This window comes from Athene noctua, chromosome 6, assembly GCF_965140245.1.
Source record: "Athene noctua chromosome 6, bAthNoc1.hap1.1, whole genome shotgun sequence".
In the NCBI taxonomy this organism is placed as follows: Eukaryota; Metazoa; Chordata; class Aves; order Strigiformes; family Strigidae; genus Athene; species Athene noctua.
Window position 1 is genome coordinate 46,977,188 of NC_134042.1, and position 21,915 is coordinate 46,999,102.

A 21,915-nucleotide genomic window follows, 5' to 3' on the forward strand; every position below is an offset into this window, starting at 1 on the left:
TCCCTCAAAATGCCCAAGGCTGACATCAAAGCTCCCAAGGTGGACATCAGCCTCCCCTCCGTCGATGTCACCCTGCCAAAGGCCAGTGTCGACCTGCAGGCGCCTGAGGTGGCCCTCACCCTGGAAGGGGAATCCAAAGCCCCTGAGAAAGAGGCTGCAAAGACCAAGGACGGTAAGTTCAAGATGCCCAAGTTCGGCATGCCTTCCTTTGGCTGGTCCAGCAGCAAAGAGGCCAAGGGCACCGTGGCCGCTGACATGGACGTCAGCCTGAAGGATCCCCAAGTGACGGTGCCCTCAGGAACCGCCGAAGTCGATGTGACCCTGCCCGGGGCCGAGATACAAGTGCCTGACGTGGAGCTGACCGTTGAGACCGCCGTCACAGGAGACAGCGAGAAAGCTCGATTCAAGATGCCCGACGTCAAGATGCCCAGCGTCAAGCTGCCCAAAGTCAAATCTCCCCAGGTGCAGGTCAGCCTGCCAAAGGCCGAGGTCTCGCTGCCCAAAGCCCAGGCTGAAGTCCAGGAGGGTGAAGTCGCCCTGCAGGGGCCCGAGGCCGAAGGCAGCCTGGAGGGGCCTCCTGGCAAAGTTGAGGGCAGCGGCATGAAAATACAAATGCCAAAAGTCAAGGTGCCCAGCGTGGCCTTCTCCAAGCCGACCGTCAAGTCTCCCAAAATGGACGCAGAGATCAGCCTGCACAAAGTCGACAGCAGCCTCCCAGAGGCAGAACTCAAGTCTGGTGCCATCAGCATTGAGGCCCCGGAAATCAAGGTACCCGCCGTCGAAGGCTCCTTCAAGATCCAGGCGCCTGACATAGACCTCAAAGTCCCCTCTGCCGAAGGCTCGCTCGACGGGGCCGAGCTGGAAGGCACCGGGTTAAAGGGGAGGTTGAAGATGCCCAGGTTTGACAAGCCCAAATTCGGAGTGTCGCTCCCCAAGGCAGAAGGGCCCGAAGGTGACGTCAGCCTGCCCTCCGCAGAGGTTGACCTCCCATCCACCACCGTGACAGCTGCAGGGGAGGGCCCCGCAGTGGATATCAAAGCCGACGTCAAAACTGAAGGGGCCGGCTGGAAGCTGGAGAAGCCCTCCCTCAAAATGCTCAAGGCTGACATCAAAGCTCCCAAGTTGGACATCAGCCTCCCCTCTGTCGATGTCACACTGCCAAAGACCGGGGTGGAAGTGCAGGCTCCCGAGCCGGCCCTCACCCTGGACGGGGAAGCCAAAGCCCCTGAGAAGGAGGCCGCAAAGACCAAGGACGGCAAGTTCAAGATGCCCAAGTTTGGCATGCCTTCCTTTGGCTGGTCCAGCAGCAAAGAGGCCAAGGGCACCGTGGCCGCTGACATGGACGTTAGCCTGAAGGAGCCCCAAGTGACGGTGCCCTCAGGAACTGCCGAAGTCGATGTGACCCTGCCCGGGGCTGAGATCCAAGCACCGGGCGTGGAGCTGACTGTTGAGACTGACGCCACAGGAGACCGCGAGAAAGCTCGATTCAAGATGCCCAGCGTCAAGATGCCCAAAGTCAAAGCTCCCCAGGTGCAGGTCAGCCTGCCAAAGGCTGAGGTCTCGCTGCCCAAAGCCCAGGCTGAAGTCCAGGAGGGAGAAGTCGCCCTGCAGGGACCTGACTCCGAAGGCAGCCTGGAAGTTGCCTCTGGCAAAGTTGAGGGTGGCGGCATGAAAATACATATGCCAAAAGTCAAGGTGCCCAGCGTGGTCTTCTCCAAGCCGACCGTCAAGTCTCCCAAAATGGACGCAGAGGTCAGACTGCACAAAGTCGACGCCAGCCTCCCAGAGGCAGAACTCAGGGCTGGTGCCATCGGCATTGAGGCCCCGGAAATCAAGGTACCCGCCGTCGAAGGCTCCTTCGAGATCCAGGCGCCTGACATAGACCTCAAAGTCCCCTCTGCCGAAGGCTCGCTCGACGGGGCCGAGCTGGAAGGTTCCGGCTTGAAGGGGAAGTTGAAGATGCCCAGGTTCGACAAGCCCAAATTCAGAGTGTCGCTCCCCAAGGCGGAAGGGCCCGAAGGTGAGGTCAGCCTGCCCTCCGCAGAGGTTGACCTCCCCTCCACCACCGTGACAGCCGCAGGGGAGGGTCCCGCACTGGACATCAAAACCGACGTCAAAACTGAAGGGGTCGGATGGAAGCTGGAGAAGCCCTCCCTCAAAATGCCCAAGGCTGACATCAAAGCTCCCAAGTTGGACATCAGCCTCCCCTCTGTCGATGTCACACTGCCAAAGAGTAGCGTCGACCTGCAGGCGTCCGAGGCGGCCCTCACCCTGGAAGGGGAAGCCAAAGCCCCTGAGAAGGAGGCCGCAAAGACCAAGGACGGCAAGTTCAAGATGCCCAAGTTCGGCATGCCTTCCTTTGGCTGGTCCAGCAGCAAAGAGGCCAAGGGCACCGTGGCCGCTGACCTGGACGTCAGCCTGAAGGAGCCCCAAGTGACGGTGCCCTTGGGAACCGCCGAAGTCGATGTGACCATGAGCGGGGCCGAGATCCAAGTGCCCGGCTTGGAGGTGACCGTTGAGACCGCCGTAACAGGAGACAGCGAGAAAGCTCGCTTCAAGATGCCTGACGTCAAGATGCCCAGCGTCAAGCTGCCCAAAGTCAAAGCTCCTCAGGTGCAGGTCAGCCTGCCAAAGGCTGAGGTCTCGCTGCCCAAAGCCCAGGCTGAAGTCCAGGAGGGTGAAATCGCCCTGCAGGGGCCCGAGGCCGAAGGCAGCCTGGAGGTGGCTCCTGGCAAAGTTGAGGGCAGCGGCATGAAAATACACATGCCAAAAATCAAGGTGCCCAGCGTGCCCTTCTCCAAGCCTACCGTCAAGTCTCCCAAAATGGACGCAGACATCAGCCTGCACAAAGTCGACGGCAGCCTCCCAGAGGCAGAACTCAAGGCTGGTGCCATCAGCGTTGAGGCCCCGGAAATCAAGGTACCCTCCGTCGAAGGCTCCTTCGAGATCCAGGCTCCTGACATAGACCTCAAAGTCCCCTCTGCCGAAGGCTCGCTCGACGGGGCCGAGCTGGAAGGCACCGGGTTAAAGGGGAAGTTGAAGATGCCCAGGTTCGACAAGCCCAAATTCGGAGTGTCGCTCCCCAAGGCGGAAGGGCCCGAAGGTGAGGTCAGCCTGCCCTCTGCAGAGGTTGACCTCCCATCCACCACCGTGACAGCTGCAGGGGAGGGCCCCGCAGTGGATATCAAAGCCGACGTCAAAACTGAAGGGGCCGGCTGGAAGCTGGAGAAGCCCTCCCTCAAAATGCCCAAGGCTGACATCAAAGCTCCCAAGTTGGACATCAGCCTCCCCTCTGTCGATGTCACACTGCCAAATAGTAGCGTCGACCTGCAGGCGCCCGAGGCGGCCCTCACCCTGGAAGGGGAAGCCAAAGCCCCTGAGAAGGAGGCCGCAAAGACCAAGGATGGTAAGTTCAAGATGCCCAAGTTCGGCATGCCTTCCTTTGGCTGGTCCAGCAGCAAAGAGGCCAAGGGCACCGTGGCCGCTGACCTGGACGTTAGCCTGAAGGAGCCCCAAGTGACGGTGCCCTCAGGAACCGCCGAAGTCGATGTGACCCTGAGCGGGGCCGAGATCCAAGCACCGGGCGTGGACGTGACCGTTGAGACGTCCGTCACAGGAGACAGCGATAAAGCTCGATTCAAGATGCCGGACGTCAAGATGCCCAGCGTCAAGCTGCCCAAAGTCAAAGCTCCCCAGGTGCAGGTCAGCCTGCCAAAGGCTGAGGTCTCGCTGCCCAAAGCCCAGGCTGAAGTCCAGGAGGGTGAAGTCGCCCTGCAGGGGCCCGAGGCCGAAGGCAGCCTGGACTTTGCTGCCGGCAAAGTTGAGGGGGGTAGCATGAAAATACACATGCCAAAAGTCAAGGTGCCCAGCGTGGCCTTCTCCAAGCCGACCGTCAAGTCTCCCAAAATGGACGCAGACATCAGCCTGCACAAAGTCGACGGCAGCCTCCCAGAGGCAGAACTCAAGGCTGGTGCCATCAGCGTTGAGGCCCCAGAAATCAAGGTACCCGCCGTCGAAGGCTCCTTCAAGATCCAGGCGCCTGACATAGACCTCAAAGTCCCCTCTGCCGAAGGCTCGCTCGACGGGGCCGAGCTGGAAGGCACGGGGTTAAAGGGGAGGTTGAAGATGCCCAGGTTCGACAAGCCCAAATTCGGAGTGTCGCTCCCCAAGGCAGAAGGGCCCGAAGGTGACGTCAGCCTGCCCTCCGCAGAGGTTGACCTCCCATCCACCACCGTGACAGCTGCAGGGGAGGGCCCCGCAGTGGATATCAAAGCCGACGTCAAAACTGAAGGGGCCGGCTGGAAGCTGGAGAAGCCCTCCCTCAAAATGCTCAAGGCTGACATCAAAGCTCCCAAGTTGGACATCAGCCTCCCCTCTGTCGATGTCACACTGCCAAAGACCGGGGTGGAAGTGCAGGCTCCCGAGCCGGCCCTCACCCTGGACGGGGAAGCCAAAGCCCCTGAGAAGGAGGCCGCAAAGACCAAGGACGGCAAGTTCAAGATGCCCAAGTTTGGCATGCCTTCCTTTGGCTGGTCCAGCAGCAAAGAGGCCAAGGGCACCGTGGCCGCTGACATGGACGTTAGCCTGAAGGAGCCCCAAGTGACGGTGCCCTCAGGAACTGCCGAAGTCGATGTGACCCTGCCCGGGGCTGAGATCCAAGCACCGGGCGTGGAGCTGACTGTTGAGACTGACGCCACAGGAGACCGCGAGAAAGCTCGATTCAAGATGCCCAGCGTCAAGATGCCCAAAGTCAAAGCTCCCCAGGTGCAGGTCAGCCTGCCAAAGGCTGAGGTCTCGCTGCCCAAAGCCCAGGCTGAAGTCCAGGAGGGAGAAGTCGCCCTGCAGGGACCTGACTCCGAAGGCAGCCTGGAAGTTGCCTCTGGCAAAGTTGAGGGTGGCGGCATGAAAATACATATGCCAAAAGTCAAGGTGCCCAGCGTGGTCTTCTCCAAGCCGACCGTCAAGTCTCCCAAAATGGACGCAGAGGTCAGACTGCACAAAGTCGACGCCAGCCTCCCAGAGGCAGAACTCAGGGCTGGTGCCATCGGCATTGAGGCCCCGGAAATCAAGGTACCCGCCGTCGAAGGCTCCTTCGAGATCCAGGCGCCTGACATAGACCTCAAAGTCCCCTCTGCCGAAGGCTCGCTCGACGGGGCCGAGCTGGAAGGTTCCGGCTTGAAGGGGAAGTTGAAGATGCCCAGGTTCGACAAGCCCAAATTCAGAGTGTCGCTCCCCAAGGCGGAAGGGCCCGAAGGTGAGGTCAGCCTGCCCTCCGCAGAGGTTGACCTCCCCTCCACCACCGTGACAGCCGCAGGGGAGGGTCCCGCACTGGACATCAAAACCGACGTCAAAACTGAAGGGGTCGGATGGAAGCTGGAGAAGCCCTCCCTCAAAATGCCCAAGGCTGACATCAAAGCTCCCAAGTTGGACATCAGCCTCCCCTCTGTCGATGTCACACTGCCAAAGAGTAGCGTCGACCTGCAGGCGTCCGAGGCGGCCCTCACCCTGGAAGGGGAAGCCAAAGCCCCTGAGAAGGAGGCCGCAAAGACCAAGGACGGCAAGTTCAAGATGCCCAAGTTCGGCATGCCTTCCTTTGGCTGGTCCAGCAGCAAAGAGGCCAAGGGCACCGTGGCCGCTGACCTGGACGTCAGCCTGAAGGAGCCCCAAGTGACGGTGCCCTTGGGAACCGCCGAAGTCGATGTGACCATGAGCGGGGCCGAGATCCAAGTGCCCGGCTTGGAGGTGACCGTTGAGACCGCCGTAACAGGAGACAGCGAGAAAGCTCGCTTCAAGATGCCTGACGTCAAGATGCCCAGCGTCAAGCTGCCCAAAGTCAAAGCTCCTCAGGTGCAGGTCAGCCTGCCAAAGGCTGAGGTCTCGCTGCCCAAAGCCCAGGCTGAAGTCCAGGAGGGTGAAATCGCCCTGCAGGGGCCCGAGGCCGAAGGCAGCCTGGAGGTGGCTCCTGGCAAAGTTGAGGGCAGCGGCATGAAAATACACATGCCAAAAATCAAGGTGCCCAGCGTGCCCTTCTCCAAGCCTACCGTCAAGTCTCCCAAAATGGACGCAGACATCAGCCTGCACAAAGTCGACGGCAGCCTCCCAGAGGCAGAACTCAAGGCTGGTGCCATCAGCGTTGAGGCCCCGGAAATCAAGGTACCCTCCGTCGAAGGCTCCTTCGAGATCCAGGCTCCTGACATAGACCTCAAAGTCCCCTCTGCCGAAGGCTCGCTCGACGGGGCCGAGCTGGAAGGCACCGGGTTAAAGGGGAAGTTGAAGATGCCCAGGTTCGACAAGCCCAAATTCGGAGTGTCGCTCCCCAAGGCGGAAGGGCCCGAAGGTGAGGTCAGCCTGCCCTCTGCAGAGGTTGACCTCCCATCCACCACCGTGACAGCTGCAGGGGAGGGCCCCGCAGTGGATATCAAAGCCGACGTCAAAACTGAAGGGGCCGGCTGGAAGCTGGAGAAGCCCTCCCTCAAAATGCCCAAGGCTGACATCAAAGCTCCCAAGTTGGACATCAGCCTCCCCTCTGTCGATGTCACACTGCCAAATAGTAGCGTCGACCTGCAGGCGCCCGAGGCGGCCCTCACCCTGGAAGGGGAAGCCAAAGCCCCTGAGAAGGAGGCCGCAAAGACCAAGGATGGTAAGTTCAAGATGCCCAAGTTCGGCATGCCTTCCTTTGGCTGGTCCAGCAGCAAAGAGGCCAAGGGCACCGTGGCCGCTGACCTGGACGTTAGCCTGAAGGAGCCCCAAGTGACGGTGCCCTCAGGAACCGCCGAAGTCGATGTGACCCTGAGCGGGGCCGAGATCCAAGCACCGGGCGTGGACGTGACCGTTGAGACGTCCGTCACAGGAGACAGCGATAAAGCTCGATTCAAGATGCCGGACGTCAAGATGCCCAGCGTCAAGCTGCCCAAAGTCAAAGCTCCCCAGGTGCAGGTCAGCCTGCCAAAGGCTGAGGTCTCGCTGCCCAAAGCCCAGGCTGAAGTCCAGGAGGGTGAAGTCGCCCTGCAGGGGCCCGAGGCCGAAGGCAGCCTGGACTTTGCTGCCGGCAAAGTTGAGGGGGGTAGCATGAAAATACACATGCCAAAAGTCAAGGTGCCCAGCGTGGCCTTCTCCAAGCCGACCGTCAAGTCTCCCAAAATGGACGCAGACATCAGCCTGCACAAAGTCGACGGCAGCCTCCCAGAGGCAGAACTCAAGGCTGGTGCCATCAGCGTTGAGGCCCCAGAAATCAAGGTACCCGCCGTCGAAGGCTCCTTCAAGATCCAGGCGCCTGACATAGACCTCAAAGTCCCCTCTGCCGAAGGCTCGCTCGACGGGGCCGAGCTGGAAGGCACGGGGTTAAAGGGGAGGTTGAAGATGCCCAGGTTCGACAAGCCCAAATTCGGAGTGTCGCTCCCCAAGGCAGAAGGGCCCGAAGGTGACGTCAGCCTGCCCTCCGCAGAGGTTGACCTCCCATCCACCACCGTGACAGCTGCAGGGGAGGGCCCCGCAGTGGATATCAAAGCCGACGTCAAAACTGAAGGGGCCGGCTGGAAGCTGGAGAAGCCCTCCCTCAAAATGCCCAAGGCTGACATCAAAGCTCCCAAGGTGGACATTAGCCTCCCCTCTGTCGATGTCACTCTGCCAAAGACCAGGGTGGAAGTGCAGGCTCCCGAGGCGGCCCTCACCCTGGAAGGGGAAGCCAAAGCCCCTGAGAAGGAGGCCGCAAAGACCAAGGATGGTAAGTTCAAGATGCCCAAGTTCGGCATGCCTTCCTTTGGCTGGTCCAGCAGCAAAGAGGCCAAGGGCACCGTGGCCGCTGACCTGGACGTTAGCCTGAAGGAGCCCCAAGTGACGGTGCCCTCAGGAACTGCCGAAGTCGATGTGACCCTGCCCGGGGCTGAGATCCAAGCACCGGGCGTGGAATTGACTGTTGAGACTGACGCCACAGGAGACCGCGAGAAAGCTCGATTCAAGATGCCCAGCGTCAAGATGCCCAAAGTCAAAGCTCCCCAGGTGCAGGTCAGCCTGCCAAAGGCTGAGGTCTCGCTGCCCAAAGCCCAGGCTGAAGTCCAGGAGGGAGAAGTCGCCCGGCAGGGCCCTGACTCCGAAGGCAGCCTGGAAGTTGCCTCTGGCAAAGTTGAGGGTGGCGGCATGAAAATACATATGCCAAAAGTCAAGGTGCCCAGCGTGGTCTTCTCCAAGCCGACCGTCAAGTCTCCCAAAATGGACGCAGAGGTCAGACTGCACAAAGTCGACGGCAGCCTCCCAGAGGCAGAACTCAGGGCTGGTTCCATTGGCATTGAGGCCCCGGAAATCAAGGTACCCGCCGTCGAAGGCTCCTTCGAGATCCAGGCGCCTGACATAGACCTCAAAGTCCCCTCTGCCGAAGGCTCGCTCGACGGGGCCGAGCTGGAAGGCACCGGGTTAAAGGGGAAGTTGAAGATGCCCAGGTTCGACAAGCCCAAATTCGGAGTGTCGCTCCCCAAGGCGGAAGGGCCCGAAGGTGAGGTCAGCCTGCCCTCCGCAGAGGTTGACCTCCCCTCCACCACCGTGACAGCCGCAGGGGAGGGTCCCGCACTGGACATCAAAACCGACGTCAAAACTGAAGGGGTCGGATGGAAGCTGGAGAAGCCCTCCCTCAAAATGCCCAAGGCTGACATCAAAGCTCCCAAGTTGGACATCAGCCTCCCCTCTGTCGATGTCACACTGCCAAAGAGTAGCGTCGACCTGCAGGCGTCCGAGGCGGCCCTCACCCTGGAAGGGGAAGCCAAAGCCCCTGAGAAGGAGGCCGCAAAGACCAAGGATGGTAAGTTCAAGATGCCCAAGTTCGGCATGCCTTCCTTTGGCTGGTCCAGCAGCAAAGAGGCCAAGGGCACCGTGGCCGCTGACCTGGATGTTAGCCTGAGGGAGCCCCAAGTGACGGTGCCCTCAGGAACTGCCGAAGTCGATGTGACCCTGCCCGGGGCTGAGATCCAAGCACCGGGCGTGGAATTGACTGTTGAGACTGACGCCACAGGAGACCGCGAGAAAGCTCGATTCAAGATGCCCAGCGTCAAGATGCCCAAAGTCAAAGCTCCCCAGGTGCAGGTCAGCCTGCCAAAGGCTGAGGTCTCGCTGCCCAAAGCCCAGGCTGAAGTCCAGGAGGGAGAAGTCGCCCGGCAGGGCCCTGACTCCGAAGGCAGCCTGGAAGTTGCCTCTGGCAAAGTTGAGGGTGGCGGCATGAAAATACATATGCCAAAAGTCAAGGTGCCCAGCGTGGTCTTCTCCAAGCCGACCGTCAAGTCTCCCAAAATGGACGCAGAGGTCAGACTGCACAAAGTCGACGGCAGCCTCCCAGAGGCAGAACTCAGGGCTGGTTCCATTGGCATTGAGGCCCCGGAAATCAAGGTACCCGCCGTCGAAGGCTCCTTCGAGATCCAGGCGCCTGACATAGACCTCAAAGTCCCCTCTGCCGAAGGCTCGCTCGACGGGGCCGAGCTGGAAGGCACCGGGTTAAAGGGGAAGTTGAAGATGCCCAGGTTCGACAAGCCCAAATTCGGAGTGTCGCTCCCCAAGGCGGAAGGGCCCGAAGGTGACGTCAGCCTGCCCTCCGCAGAGGTTGACCTCCCATCCACCACCGTGACAGCTGCAGGGGAGGGCCCCGCAGTGGATATCAAAGCCGACGTCAAAACTGAAGGGGCCGGCTGGAAGCTGGAGAAGGCCTCCCTCAAAATGCCCAAGGCTGACATCAAAGGTCCCAAGGTGGACATCAGCCTCCCCTCTGTCGATGTCACTCTGCCAAAGACCAGGGTGGAAGTGCAGGCTCCCGAGCCGGCCCTCACCCTGGACGGGGAAGCCAAAGCCCCTGAGAAGGAGGCCGCAAAGACCAAGGACGGCAAGTTCAAGATGCCCAAGTTCGGCATGCCTTCCTTTGGCTGGTCCAGCAGCAAAGAGGCCAAGGGCACCGTGGCCGCTGACACGGACATCAGCCTGAAGGAGCCCCAAGTGACGGTGCCCTCAGGAACCGCTGATGTTGACGTGACCCTGCCCGGGGCCGAGATCCAAGCGTCCAGCGTGGAGGTGACCATTGAGACGGCCGCCACAGGAGACGACGAGGAAGCTCAATTCAAGATGCCCAGCGTCAAGCTGCCCAAAGTCAAAGCTCCCCAGGTGCAGGTCAGCCTGCCAAAGGCCGAGGTCTCGCTGCCCAAAGCCCAGGCTGAAGTCCAGGAGGATGAAGTCGCCCTGCAGGGGCCCGAGGCCGAAGGCAGCCTGGAAGTTGCCTCTGGCAATGTTGAGGGCAGCGGCATGAAAATACACATGCCAAAAGTCAAGGTGCCCAGTGTGGCCTTCTCCAAGCCGACCGTCAAGTCTCCCAAAATGGACGCAGATGTTAGCCTGCAGAAAGTTGACGCCAGCCTCCCAGAGGCAGACCTCAAGGCCGGTGTCGTCAGCATTGAGGCCCCCGACATCAAGGTACCCTCCGTCGAAGGCTCCATCGAGATCCAGGCGCCTGACATAGACCTCAAAGTCCCCTCTGCCGGGGGCTCGCTCGACGGGGCCGAGCTGGAAGGCGCTGGCTTGAAGGGGAAGTTGAAGATGCCCAGGTTCAACAAGCCCAAATTCGGAGTGTCGTTCCCCAAGGCGGAAGGGCCCAAAGGTGAGGTCAGCCTGCCCTCCGCAGAGGTTGACCTCCCCTCTGCCACCATGACAGCTGCAGGAGATGAGCCCGCACTGGGCATCAAAGCCGACGTCAAAACTGAAGGGGCCGGCTGGAAGCTGGAGAAGCCCTCCCTCAAAATGCCCAAGGCTGACATCAAAGCTCCCAAGGTGGACATCAGCCTCCCCTCCGTCGATGTCACCCTGCCAAAGGCCAGGGTCGACCTGCAGGCGCCCAAGGCAGCCCTCACCCTGGAAGGGGAAGCCAAAGCCCCTGAGAAAGAGGCCGCAAATACCAAGGATGGTAAGTTCAAGATGCCCAAGTTCGGCATGCCTTCCTTTGGCTGGTCCAGCAGCAAAGAGGCCAAGGGCACCGTGGCCGTTGACATGGACGTTAGCCTGAAGGAGCCCCAAGTGACGGTGCCCTCGGGAACCACTGAAGCTGATGTGACCCTGCCCGGGGCCGAGATCCAAGCGCCCGGCATGGAGTTGATCATTGAGACGGCCGCCACAGGAGACGGCAAGAAAGCTCGATTCAAGATGCCGGACGTCAAGATGCCCAGCGTCAAGCTGCCCAAAGTCAAAGCTCCCCAGGTGCAGGTCAGCCTGCCAAAGGCCGAGGTCTCGCTGCCCAAAGCCCAGGCTGAAGTCCAGGAGGGTGAAGTCGCCCTGCAGGGGCCCGAGGCCGAAGGCAGCCTGGAGATGGCTCCTGGCAAAGTTGAGGGCGGTGGCATGAAAATACATATGCCAAAAGTCAAGGTGCCCAGCGTGGCCTTCTCCAAGCCGACCGTCAAGTCTCCCAAAATGGACGCAGAGGTCAGCCTGCACGAAGTCGACAGCAGACTCCCAGAGGCAGAACTCAAGGTCGGTGCCGTCAGCATTGAGGCCCCTAAAATGAAGGTACCCTCCGTCGAAGGTTCCCTCGAGATCCAGGCGCCTGACATAGACCTCAAAGTCCCCTCTGCCGAAGGCTTGCTGGATGGGGCCGAGCTGGAAGGTTCCGGCTTGAAGGGGAAGTTGAAGATGCCCAGGTTCGACAAGCCCAAATTCAGAGTGTCGATCCCCAAGGCAGAAGGGCCCGAAGGTGACGTCAGCCTGCCCTCCGCAGAGGTTGACCTCCCATCCACCACCATGACAGCTGCAGGGGAGGGCCCCGCGTTGGGTGTCAAAACCGACGTCAAAACTGAAGGGGTCGGATGGAAGCTGGAGAAGGCCTCCCTCAAAATGCCCAAGGCTGACATCAAAGCTCCCAAGGTGGACATCAGCCTCCCCTCCGTCGATGTCACCCTGCCAAAGTCCAGTGTCGACCTGCAGGTGCCCGACAAGGCCCTCACCCTGGACGGGGAAGCCAAAGCCCCTGAGAAGGAGGCCGCAAATACCAAGGATGGCAAGTTCAAGATGCCCAAGTTCGGCATGCCTTCCTTTGGCTGGTCCAGCAGCAAAGAGGCCAAGGGCACCGTGGCCGCTGACCTGGACGTCAGCCTGAAGGATCCCCAAGTGACGGTGCCCTTGGGAACCGCCGAAGTTGATGCGACCCTGCCCGGGTCCGAGATCCAAGCGCCCAGCGTGGAGCTTGCTGTAGATTCTTCCTCCCTAAAAGAGTATGATTCTGGTAAACCTAAAAGTTCTCTCTTTAGAATTCCTACTGTTTCCCTTTCTAGAAGTTCTAAATCTCAGGCACAGAGTAAACCTGGAGATGAATTTTCTGTGTCAGAAGCTCTTTGTTATTCTTTAACAGAGGAAAGTCCATCTGTTCTTTCAGGCGGTGTCAGCTCTAAGGTTCTTCATGATATTAAGGGAGATAGTGGCTCTAAAACTATTAAGTTCAGTATTCCTAGCTTGGGTTTCTCCAAAGTTGACATTGGTTCTTCTAAAATTGAACAGGATTCCCATTTACCAAAAGGGGATATTACTCTTACTAAGTATCAAAAAAATGTGGTAGAACCACAATCAAAATTATCATCTCTTGGTGATAAGGTTCTTTCAGAACATGATTTTGAAATTTTAAATGAAGATGGTTCTTTGGAGCAAGGAAATCTGACGCCAGGAGAGAAAACATCAGCTGCTGAAATATCTGTGGGTGACACAGAGATTACAGTTAAAATTCCTAAATTCCGAAAACCAAAATTTGGAATTTCTTGGTCTAAGGGAAAATCATCAGAATGTATTATTGGTTCCAAAGTTGAATATGACATTTCCCAGGGAAGGATAACATCTGATATGACTTATACTGATATTGATAAACAATCTCAGATCTCTAATGCTGAGTTAGATGTGAAGATGCACAAGCCTTCACCTGAATTTGGTCCTGATGCACCAACTTTGGATGTCAGTCTCCCATCAATGGAAGTTACCATGCCAAAATTAGAAGCAGAAATCCATGGCCCAGATTTAGAATGCAAGACAGAACAAGAAGTAGTTTCAGGAGAGAAGGACACTGAGGAGAAAGAAAACAAATTTAAAACATCAAAATTCAAACTTCCTTCATTTAGTTGGTCCCCAAAGAAAGAAGCTAATGCTCCTTCTGAAGTTGAGGGACATCTGGAAGAACCCACTTTGTCTGCTTTATCTGGAGACACAGAATCCGAATTAACATGTCCCACTCCTGAGAATAAATACCCTCATGTGGAATATGATACATCAACAGAAAAAGATGGTGAAAAGGGCAGAAACAAGAAGCCCCATTTTATCATGCCAAAGATCTCATTCCCTAAAATTAAGGGTCAAAAAGTCCAGGCCTCTCTGCCCATACTGGAAACTGACATTTGTGGTCCCAAACAAGAAAAAGAATGTGTTTCAGTACAGAAATCTGAGAAAGGGAGTAGTGGAGAAGGGGCAGGAATGGGCATAAAAATGCCAAAAGATACAGTCCCTACTTTGGAATTTTCCAAACCAGAAGTCAAAGCTCCCAAAATAGAGATGGATATTAGGATGCCTACAGGTGAGGTCATACTTCCTACACGTGAAGAAGATGACCTGACATTGAAATCAGCTGCTGCTAATGCCAGCCTCTCCACCTCACCTATTAAGATGTTAACTGAAGGCTCCCTTGAGGTGAAGAGTCCTGACGGAAATGTTGAAAGAAAATCAAATGAGATTGCTGTAGGTGATGTAGAAAATAAAATTGAAGGTCCTGAAGGGAAAACAAAAATGTCTAAATTCCAAATGCCAAAGTTTGGAATTACACATTCAAAAGGGAAAGGGTCAGAAAAAGAAGTTAGCCAATCCAAACCAGAAGTCAAGGTTCCCCAACTAAAAGCAATGATAGAAATAGCTGACATTGCTGCTGAAGCACCAAATTTGGAGGTGGAATATGGTACAGGAACGGAAACTTACAGCACTGAAATCAAAATGACCGAAGATGATAATAAGGCATCAGAGGCTGATGTTGACCTCCCATCAGCTGACATTTCTATTCCAAAACCAGACAGTGATAGTCATGATTCAGATGCAGCACTAAAAATGAAAGGGGAAATAAAGCAAGATGGAGATGGAGAAGAAAAAGAAGGACATTTCAAAATGCCAAAATTTAAAATGCCATCCTTCAGTTGGTCACCAAAGAAAGAAGCAAGTGTTAAACTGGATTCTGGAGCAAATTTGGAAGATCATAAACTTGCTCTAATGTCAGGCCCAATAGACTCAGAAGTGAGAGGAACTGCAATTGATGATCAAGATACTGGGCCAGTCCTTGATCTGGAAATATCTGCAGGAAAATTTGAACAAAAAAGTCCAATTAAAAAGCCCCAATTTGTCATGCCTAAAATTTCGCTCTCCAAGATCAAGGTTCCCAAATCTCAGACTCATTCACCAAAAGTTGAAGCTGATACTACTGTTCCTAAAACAGAAAGAGAGGGTGATGATTCAATACAGATACCTGATATAGAAAGTAGTCATTCTGAAAGAACAGAAGGGGCACAAATAAGCATAAAACTGGCTGATGTTAAGATCCCCACTCTGGAGTTTTCCAAAATAGAAACTGGAGCTGCTCAAACTGAAATGGCAGTCAGCTCATCAAAGATTGATGCTGCTCTGCCTCCGTCAGAGGGGAGTTTTCAACAGGTTGTCCTACAATCAAGTTCTACTGATGAAGATACCCTTCAAAAAACAGGTATTAAGTTCACCAAAGGAGAAGCTTCAACTGAACTGAGGAGCCCTGAAATAGTAACAGAAAGATCATCAACTGTTGGTGGAAGAAAGATGAAGTTGGAAGGTCCTGAAGGGAAGATTAAAATGCCCAAATTTCAGAAGCCAAAGTTTGGACTCTCCCTAACAAAAGGGAAAGGCCCAGAGCCAGAGATCAGCTCTCCAAAAATAGAAGCTGAGCTACCCCAGCTGAAAACAACAAATGAAATTGCTGACATTTCTGTGGTAATTCCAGCACCAGAACTTACATCTGATATGTCAGACCCAGGAGTAGGTGTTTGTAAGATAAAAACACCTCAAGTTCTGACAGCTGACGTTGAAGCTCCGAAGGTAGACATAAGCCCTCAGTCAGGGTCTAAACCAATGGCAGAGGGAGCAATTGAGAGCCTTGAGGAGAAAGAAATCAAATTTAAAAAAGAACAAGAAATAAAAGCTGAAGAAGTTCAGACTGAAGAACACCAGGGATGGTTTAAAATGCCAAAATTTAGAATACCTACTTTTGGCAGGACATCCTTAAAGGAAAAAAAAGGTGCTGATATTGAAAGAAGTATGGAAAAATCTCAGGCAGTCATTCCCTCTGCCAAAGTACAAACTGAAACAAGTATTGCTGAAAATACCTTCTCATTACCACATGCAGTTGCTGAAATTACTATTGGAAAAGAAGGGATTCCAAAAGTAGGAGATTCTGTGAAGAGTTCTGATGTTAGCTTGTCAAAGATAGAAGGAGATATTTCATTATCCACAGAAAAAACAGATAGAGTGAATATTCCTGAAACTTACGCAGACATAGTTAAGCACGGTGCTGATGGACAAAAAATGCATACTTCAGAATTCATAGTGTCTTCCGCAGAATTGTCTAAATCATACTTAAGTGCTTCAGAAACTGACAAAGACAACAGTCTAACGAATAGGTTTCCTACTTGTACTCTGACCCTTCAAGAGCATAAAGTCAAATCACAGGATATAGAAGTCCCAAAGGTAGAAAGTTCCACTAAGTTAGAGACTTCAGGAGTAGGATGTAAACCGTCATCAGCTGAAATTTCTCTGGATGCAACACAGGACAAAATAGATGTTAGTCTTTCAGCAGGAGAGCTAGATATTCAAAATCAAGAGGCAGTAATTAAAAAAGGAAAGATAACGGGTGAGATGAAAATTATAGGAAAAGACAGTGAAGGAAGCCAATTAAAAAGGCCTACATGTGAATGGTCTACAACAAAGGGATCAGAAGATGGTGCTTATGTTACAGCTAAGCTGGAAGATCTAAAGGTAGAAGTTCCAGGAGTAAAGGTGGATGTTAGAATTGCTAGAGTAGATCCTGAAATGAAATTTCAAGTGAAAAGTGTTGAAAAGGACAAGTCTGCAGGGGTGGAAGTGCAAGTAGAAGATAGAGCAGAAACAAGTAAAATTAAAACATACAAGTTTAAGATTCCAAAGTTCGGAGTGTTGCATTCAGAAGTGAAGGATTTTGAAGGTGATATCAATTTGCCAAAGTCAGAATCTGATTCAGTATCTAAAACTGAAATAGGCACAACAGAGATGCAGTTTCAAAAATCAGAAAGATCTATGGGCCTGAAAAGTCCAACTCTAGATCATATGGAAACATCTGCTGGAATAACAGCAGAAACAGTGGACAAAACACAAGGTTGCCCAGAAGTAAATATAAAAATTCCCAAACTAAAAATACCAAGATTCACTTTCAGAGTTCTCCCAATTGAAGCTGATGTTTCCGTGTCAAAAGTGGTAACAGATCCAAAGGGATCTAGTACTGACATTGAAGTAGTGCAACTGCAAGAAAGCTCTGCTATCCCTGAAGAAACACTAGAGGCTCTAGAGGGTGGTATCCAAAAAGCAAAAAGCAAAATTCTAACACTGACCGAACCTGACATTAAAACAGCACAGATGACTACTACTGTAGAGTCCTCTCCTTCAAATGCAGGGCAAGACATTCATTGGTCGTATGTAGAAGGCCAAGAAGTGAGTGAGAAAGTAGAACCTGAACATGTTGCTATTGAAAGGTGTGAGATTTACACTACTGAAATACTGAAAGAATCAGAGATTCTCTCATCAGAAGTCAAAACTGCTACTTTGGGATTCTCACTGCTCAAGGTGAAATTGCCTGAATCACATAGCAACTTAGAAGTGCTAGTCCAGCAACCATCTTCAACAGAAGGTATATCAGTGAGCAAACCTAAATGTGCTGATGAAAGCCTCGGAGCACAGAGGACTGGCAGTGCTGAGCTTAAACTATCTGACAAACCACACAGTGAGACTGAAGAATCTAGTGGAGAAGTAAGTTTGACAAAGTTAAAAACATTTCCTGTTGAAGTAAAACCTTCCAGTAAACTTGAAGAGAGTCTTCCTGATAGGTCACCAGAGGGAATAACTGCAGGTCCTCTCTCTAAAGATGAGGATGTAGCTGAAGCACTAGAAGATGAAGAAAAAGACATAACCAATGAAAAAGAAAAGACTGAGAGTAAAAGATCTCCTGGAAGATTCAAATTTTGGCTTCCAAGTATTGGCTTTTCATCTTCTGGTGATGAAACAAGCACAGATTCAAAAACAGAAGTAAAAAAATCCGTTCCAGAAGATGTGAAACCTGCTGACACATCAGATAATGATTCTTCTAAGCAAACTGAAAAAACTGGATGGTTTAAATTTCCCAAGCTTGGTTTCACATCTCCTTCCAAAAAGGCTAAGACTGTTGACAAAGAAGAGATGGGCCAAAAAGAGGGAAGAATCTCAGATGAAGATAGCCCATCAGATAAACCTGATGTATTTTTTGATGCACAAGAAAGCTTATCACCTAAAGAAACAATGGAGGGTGAAAAAGTTGAAATTGATGGGGCCTCATCTAATGTTCCAGTTTCTCGAACTATCGTGACATCTTCGGCAAGAACTGAACTCATCTTGTTGGAAGAAGAAAAAGATAGTCAATCTAGTATTCCTGGAGATACAACCAAATGAATATTGTCTTTTCTCAACCCTCAATGAAAACAAAATAATCCACATGTACAGAAAAGAATGTTTTCTTCATTTTCTAGTAACTGAAAATTAAACAAAACCCACAGCTGATATTCATGAAAATAGTTGAACAGAATTTACCACATTTAAATTTTCAAGCTATGCTGTGCGCTAATGAAAGCACTGATTTCTTTGAACCTGCCCCAAAGGCAACAATTACTGCAGATACAGTGAAGCCCATAGTTTTAGCAAAGTCTGAAAAGATAAGTGAACCATGAAATTAGACCACTGAAAGGCTCGATGATAGCAAAAGACTTGTTAAATAGGCTTCTCAAAACACACTGATTATGTTTAGATTATAGATTATTTTCAGAATGGAGTATAAACTAGTACTATGAGAACTATATTTACCTGTTTAGATTTTGGACCTTTCTGACCTACTTTTCCTTTCTTATTAAAATATTTTTCTTTATGTCAGTGAAGATAATATGTATATTCCACAAACATTTTAAAATGCAAAATAAAATCAAAATACTAGTGTAGAGAGTCTAAAGCTTTACCTTTTCCTCTCTTCTCATTTTTTTATTATTGTGGTGGGTCATATTTAGCCTTAAAAGAACTTAAAAAAACTCAACAGAATAAACTCAAGACCAAAAATCGTATAACTACTTCACATTTTTAAAATACCAAAACAAAACATGTTGACAATTGTGGATAAATAAATTTTAATGTATATATTTACTGGATAGTTAAATGCACAGAATGATCTGCCACACTGGTGGAATCGCCTCAAAGATTTTCTGGGAAAGGAGATGTATATAATTATTTGCTTCTTTGTTTATATTAATGCTTCTCTCAAGTACACAACAAAAACCAGAGTGCATATGTGACAGCCTTCACATGTATTAAAACACTGTCTGTATTCTTAATTCACAATAAACTCACCATATGAATAACTCCTCGAGTAGCATGAGTTACTGTTAGTGCTGGTAGAGTTTTCTGATTCTGAAAATACCAGCTTAAGTGTGCAAAAGGTTTGAGTATTCCCCACTATCTGCTGAAGTGACAGCAGTTTCTAAATACAGTGGCAATGGAGACTTTTCACTCATTACAATCCTGAGTTTTATAGATTTCCATGTACAGACATGCTTTTTACAGTACTTTTCTCAACCTGTATTTTCTTTCTTTGTGTTCTGCTTTGTACAGGGAAAGTAGACACAGCAAAATTTAGAAACTCAGTTGTAAAGGAAGTGAGTGCACTTGGTTGTCTAATCATCTGTAGCTTGAGATGTTCTTCATTTCTATATCTTTGCAGTAGGCTTAAACATTCTAAAAGAGAACTGCTAGCAGTTATTCTAAAGAGAATGCTAGTTCTCTATGAAGAGACTGTTCACATAAGTTAGACATGTATCATTTATTTAGATCATGTAGTATTTCCCAGAAGTTTCCCTAAGTATAAAAGTCATTGTTCAATAGATCCAAAATTACCACATCAGACAGTAACAGCATATACCAGGACTGCCGAAAACATTGTGATCGAAACAGAAGAATTAAGTCCAGAAAAAGGTGATGTATGTAATAAAGGACATCCCGTTCTAACAGCAGCTCCTATCTGCCTGCAAAGCAGCCTTCACATAAAATGTTTCTCAAGGTAGCTTCCATTTATTTAGACCCACAAATAAGAGTCCACCTAGACAGTACTGCTTGTAGGAGTCTGTTGCAAAGGTGACAGGATTAAGACAATTAAAATTGAGCTCTGGGACAGCAATGACCACAGAGCAATAACCACTATGTTGCTTTTAAAAGATTAATTTAGTTAAGAGTAGTACAGAAAAGAAGTAGCAATAAAATCATCCTTCCAAGAAGCTACAGTCAGCTTTGAGAAAGGTGAAGGTCAGCAAAAAAACAACCAGGTTAACAAGGTATTACCCAGAGATCAAAAATGTGCAAGAAGCACAGACAGAAACCTGCAGAACATAAGATATTTTGTCAACAGGCTGATTCTGACCCCACTTGTATACTTGAGATGCTCAGATTGTTCTTTTAACTGTAGTTTCCTTGGCTACCTGCTACTTATTTTTTAACATCTGAAAAAGTGGGCTGTTCAGCTAAACATCTATGTACAGTCTGCAGCCAAACAAATATACAACTGTGATTTGACATGCAAAAGAAGGTATAAATGCATTAAAAAGAAAGACCCTCCCAGCTCAGTAATTTCTTGCATTGTTAAGACATGAATACACGTCTATTGGGTTGAGTGTTTTGTTGTTCAATTTGAAGCAGGACCTCTGATATATCCTAAAGGCAAGATAGACAAAATTAATCCTGAATGATAATACATATGAAGAAGAAATGACTAGACTAGACTCGACTAGAACACAATAGTTCCATTTTGTTCTGTTCTAGTCCAACAGCGTGATCACTTTGAGGCTGACCAAAAGTTAAAGCATGGTATTAAGCGCATTGTCCAAACACCCACTGGCAGGCTTGGGGCATTGATCATCTCTCTAGGAAGCCCTCTCAGTAAAGAAATGCTTCCTAACATCGTCTGAACCTCCCCTGACGCAGCTTTGAACATGTCCCATGTCTTATCACTGGATACCAGGGAGAAGAGGGAGAAGACACCAGCACCTCCCTCTCCACTTTCCATCCTCAGGAGCTGCAGAGAGCAGAGGTCTGTGAGTCAGTGCCCATGACAGAAGAGCTATCTTCCGAGGATTATGGAGATACTTATGACTGTCAAGAGATTAAGTGTACATTGATATAGCATAAATGGCAGATGAAAAGTTTTCTAGGTACCTGGACGAAAGCAATAAAGGTATGATTTATCTGGAACAGCTGGGAAAGGAAAATCTTGAGCAATAGGGGGAAAAAATCAAAACCAAACAATACTAAAGCTTTTGGAACAAACTGGTGGCTAATGAATGAAGCCAGGTGACTTGGTAGTCCTGTCAGAACTCAAACCTATGGAACCATCTGGGTTCTGTCTTGCTGTCATCTGCAGTGCTGCCAGCAGTTCTGTAGCCGCAGGCACCGCACCAAACCAAGTGGTCTCAGAAATGAGACTGCCGAGGGGGCAGTGCAGCAGTTCTGCATGAAAGCCATACAGGCAAACTAGGGCTGGTTCACTTAAGCCGTACTCCATCATAACACAGGTGCATGAGATGAGCTGATCAGAGGAGAGTCTGCATGTTCAAGATCCAAACCAGCAATTTTTTCTAGACATGAATAAACAAATACTGAGAAAAATCTAAACTGCCTGAAATCGAGCTAGAGAATCTATCCAAGGATAATAAATAGATGCTAAGGAATACTACTAGAGGGCCCAGCTTACATTTGGTACAGTCCTTAGCTTGAAGAAATCACAACCTAAATGAGACAAGCAACAGGTGGGTGGATAAGGGTTATTATTAACCCTGTTTCGTAAATGGAAAAGTGCTAAGAGACTCAAAGTCTGGTTATAATTTACACCATATTCTACCTTTGTAATAGAGAACAAGTAAATTAGAATCAATCAAACAATGAAAGGGCCTAAAGAGTCTCACAAAAAAACAGGGAAATAAACAAAAATTCCTCTTAGATCTAATTCATTGTCTTAATTGTAAATACCTCCTTTATATGTGGCAGAAAAACAATGCTGGTAAAGAAAATAAAAAAGCACTCCCATAAGCATCAATTTTTCCTTTATAAGCTGAACCTTACCCCACACAAGTCTTACATCACCAGAAGACAAATCTCCCAGCTTGCCCAGAAACTGTCCCACTGAACAATCTAGCCAGCACTGACAGGTCTGAGCTCAGGAGTAGAGGAGAAAGAAGTTTTCTTATTCCTGCAATACCTACTCCCACAAAAACCAGTGAAAACATAGCTTCGAGTGCCATCTAGAGGAGTGTCCTCCACTACAGAAAACAGTTGCTGGTTAAAGATGTAACTTCTCAAAAAGATTTTCCAACTGACCCCCCATTCACATGTGCTCACTGCACTGGGAAAAAAAATCTGTCCAATGTCGTTCTTGCATGCAAGTATTAATACAGCACATGGTCAGATTATATTTGTTGGTACAGGATAATAAACCTGTGAAATGGAGCTAGTGAAAACCAGCTGGGGAGGTTCTACTTTGCCAGAAATTTTAATGAGTGATTGGAAATCTCAAAACATTAAGCAGCCTCTAGAAAGGATATAGGGGAG

At 50.8% G+C, this 21,915-nt stretch overlaps 1 protein-coding gene across 1 annotated transcript in view; it reads left to right on the plus strand.

Annotated features, from left to right (window-relative positions):
• Positions 1 to 18,677, plus strand: part of AHNAK2 (AHNAK nucleoprotein 2) — a 57,343-nt gene extending 38,666 nt beyond the window's left edge. Inside the window, 1 exon segment of the mRNA XM_074908866.1 lies at positions 19 to 18,677. Within this exon segment, the coding sequence (XP_074764967.1) occupies positions 19 to 17,730 (17,712 nt within the window). The 3' untranslated portion in view covers positions 17,731 to 18,677.
• The last annotated feature ends 3,238 nt before the right edge of the window (positions 18,678 to 21,915 follow it).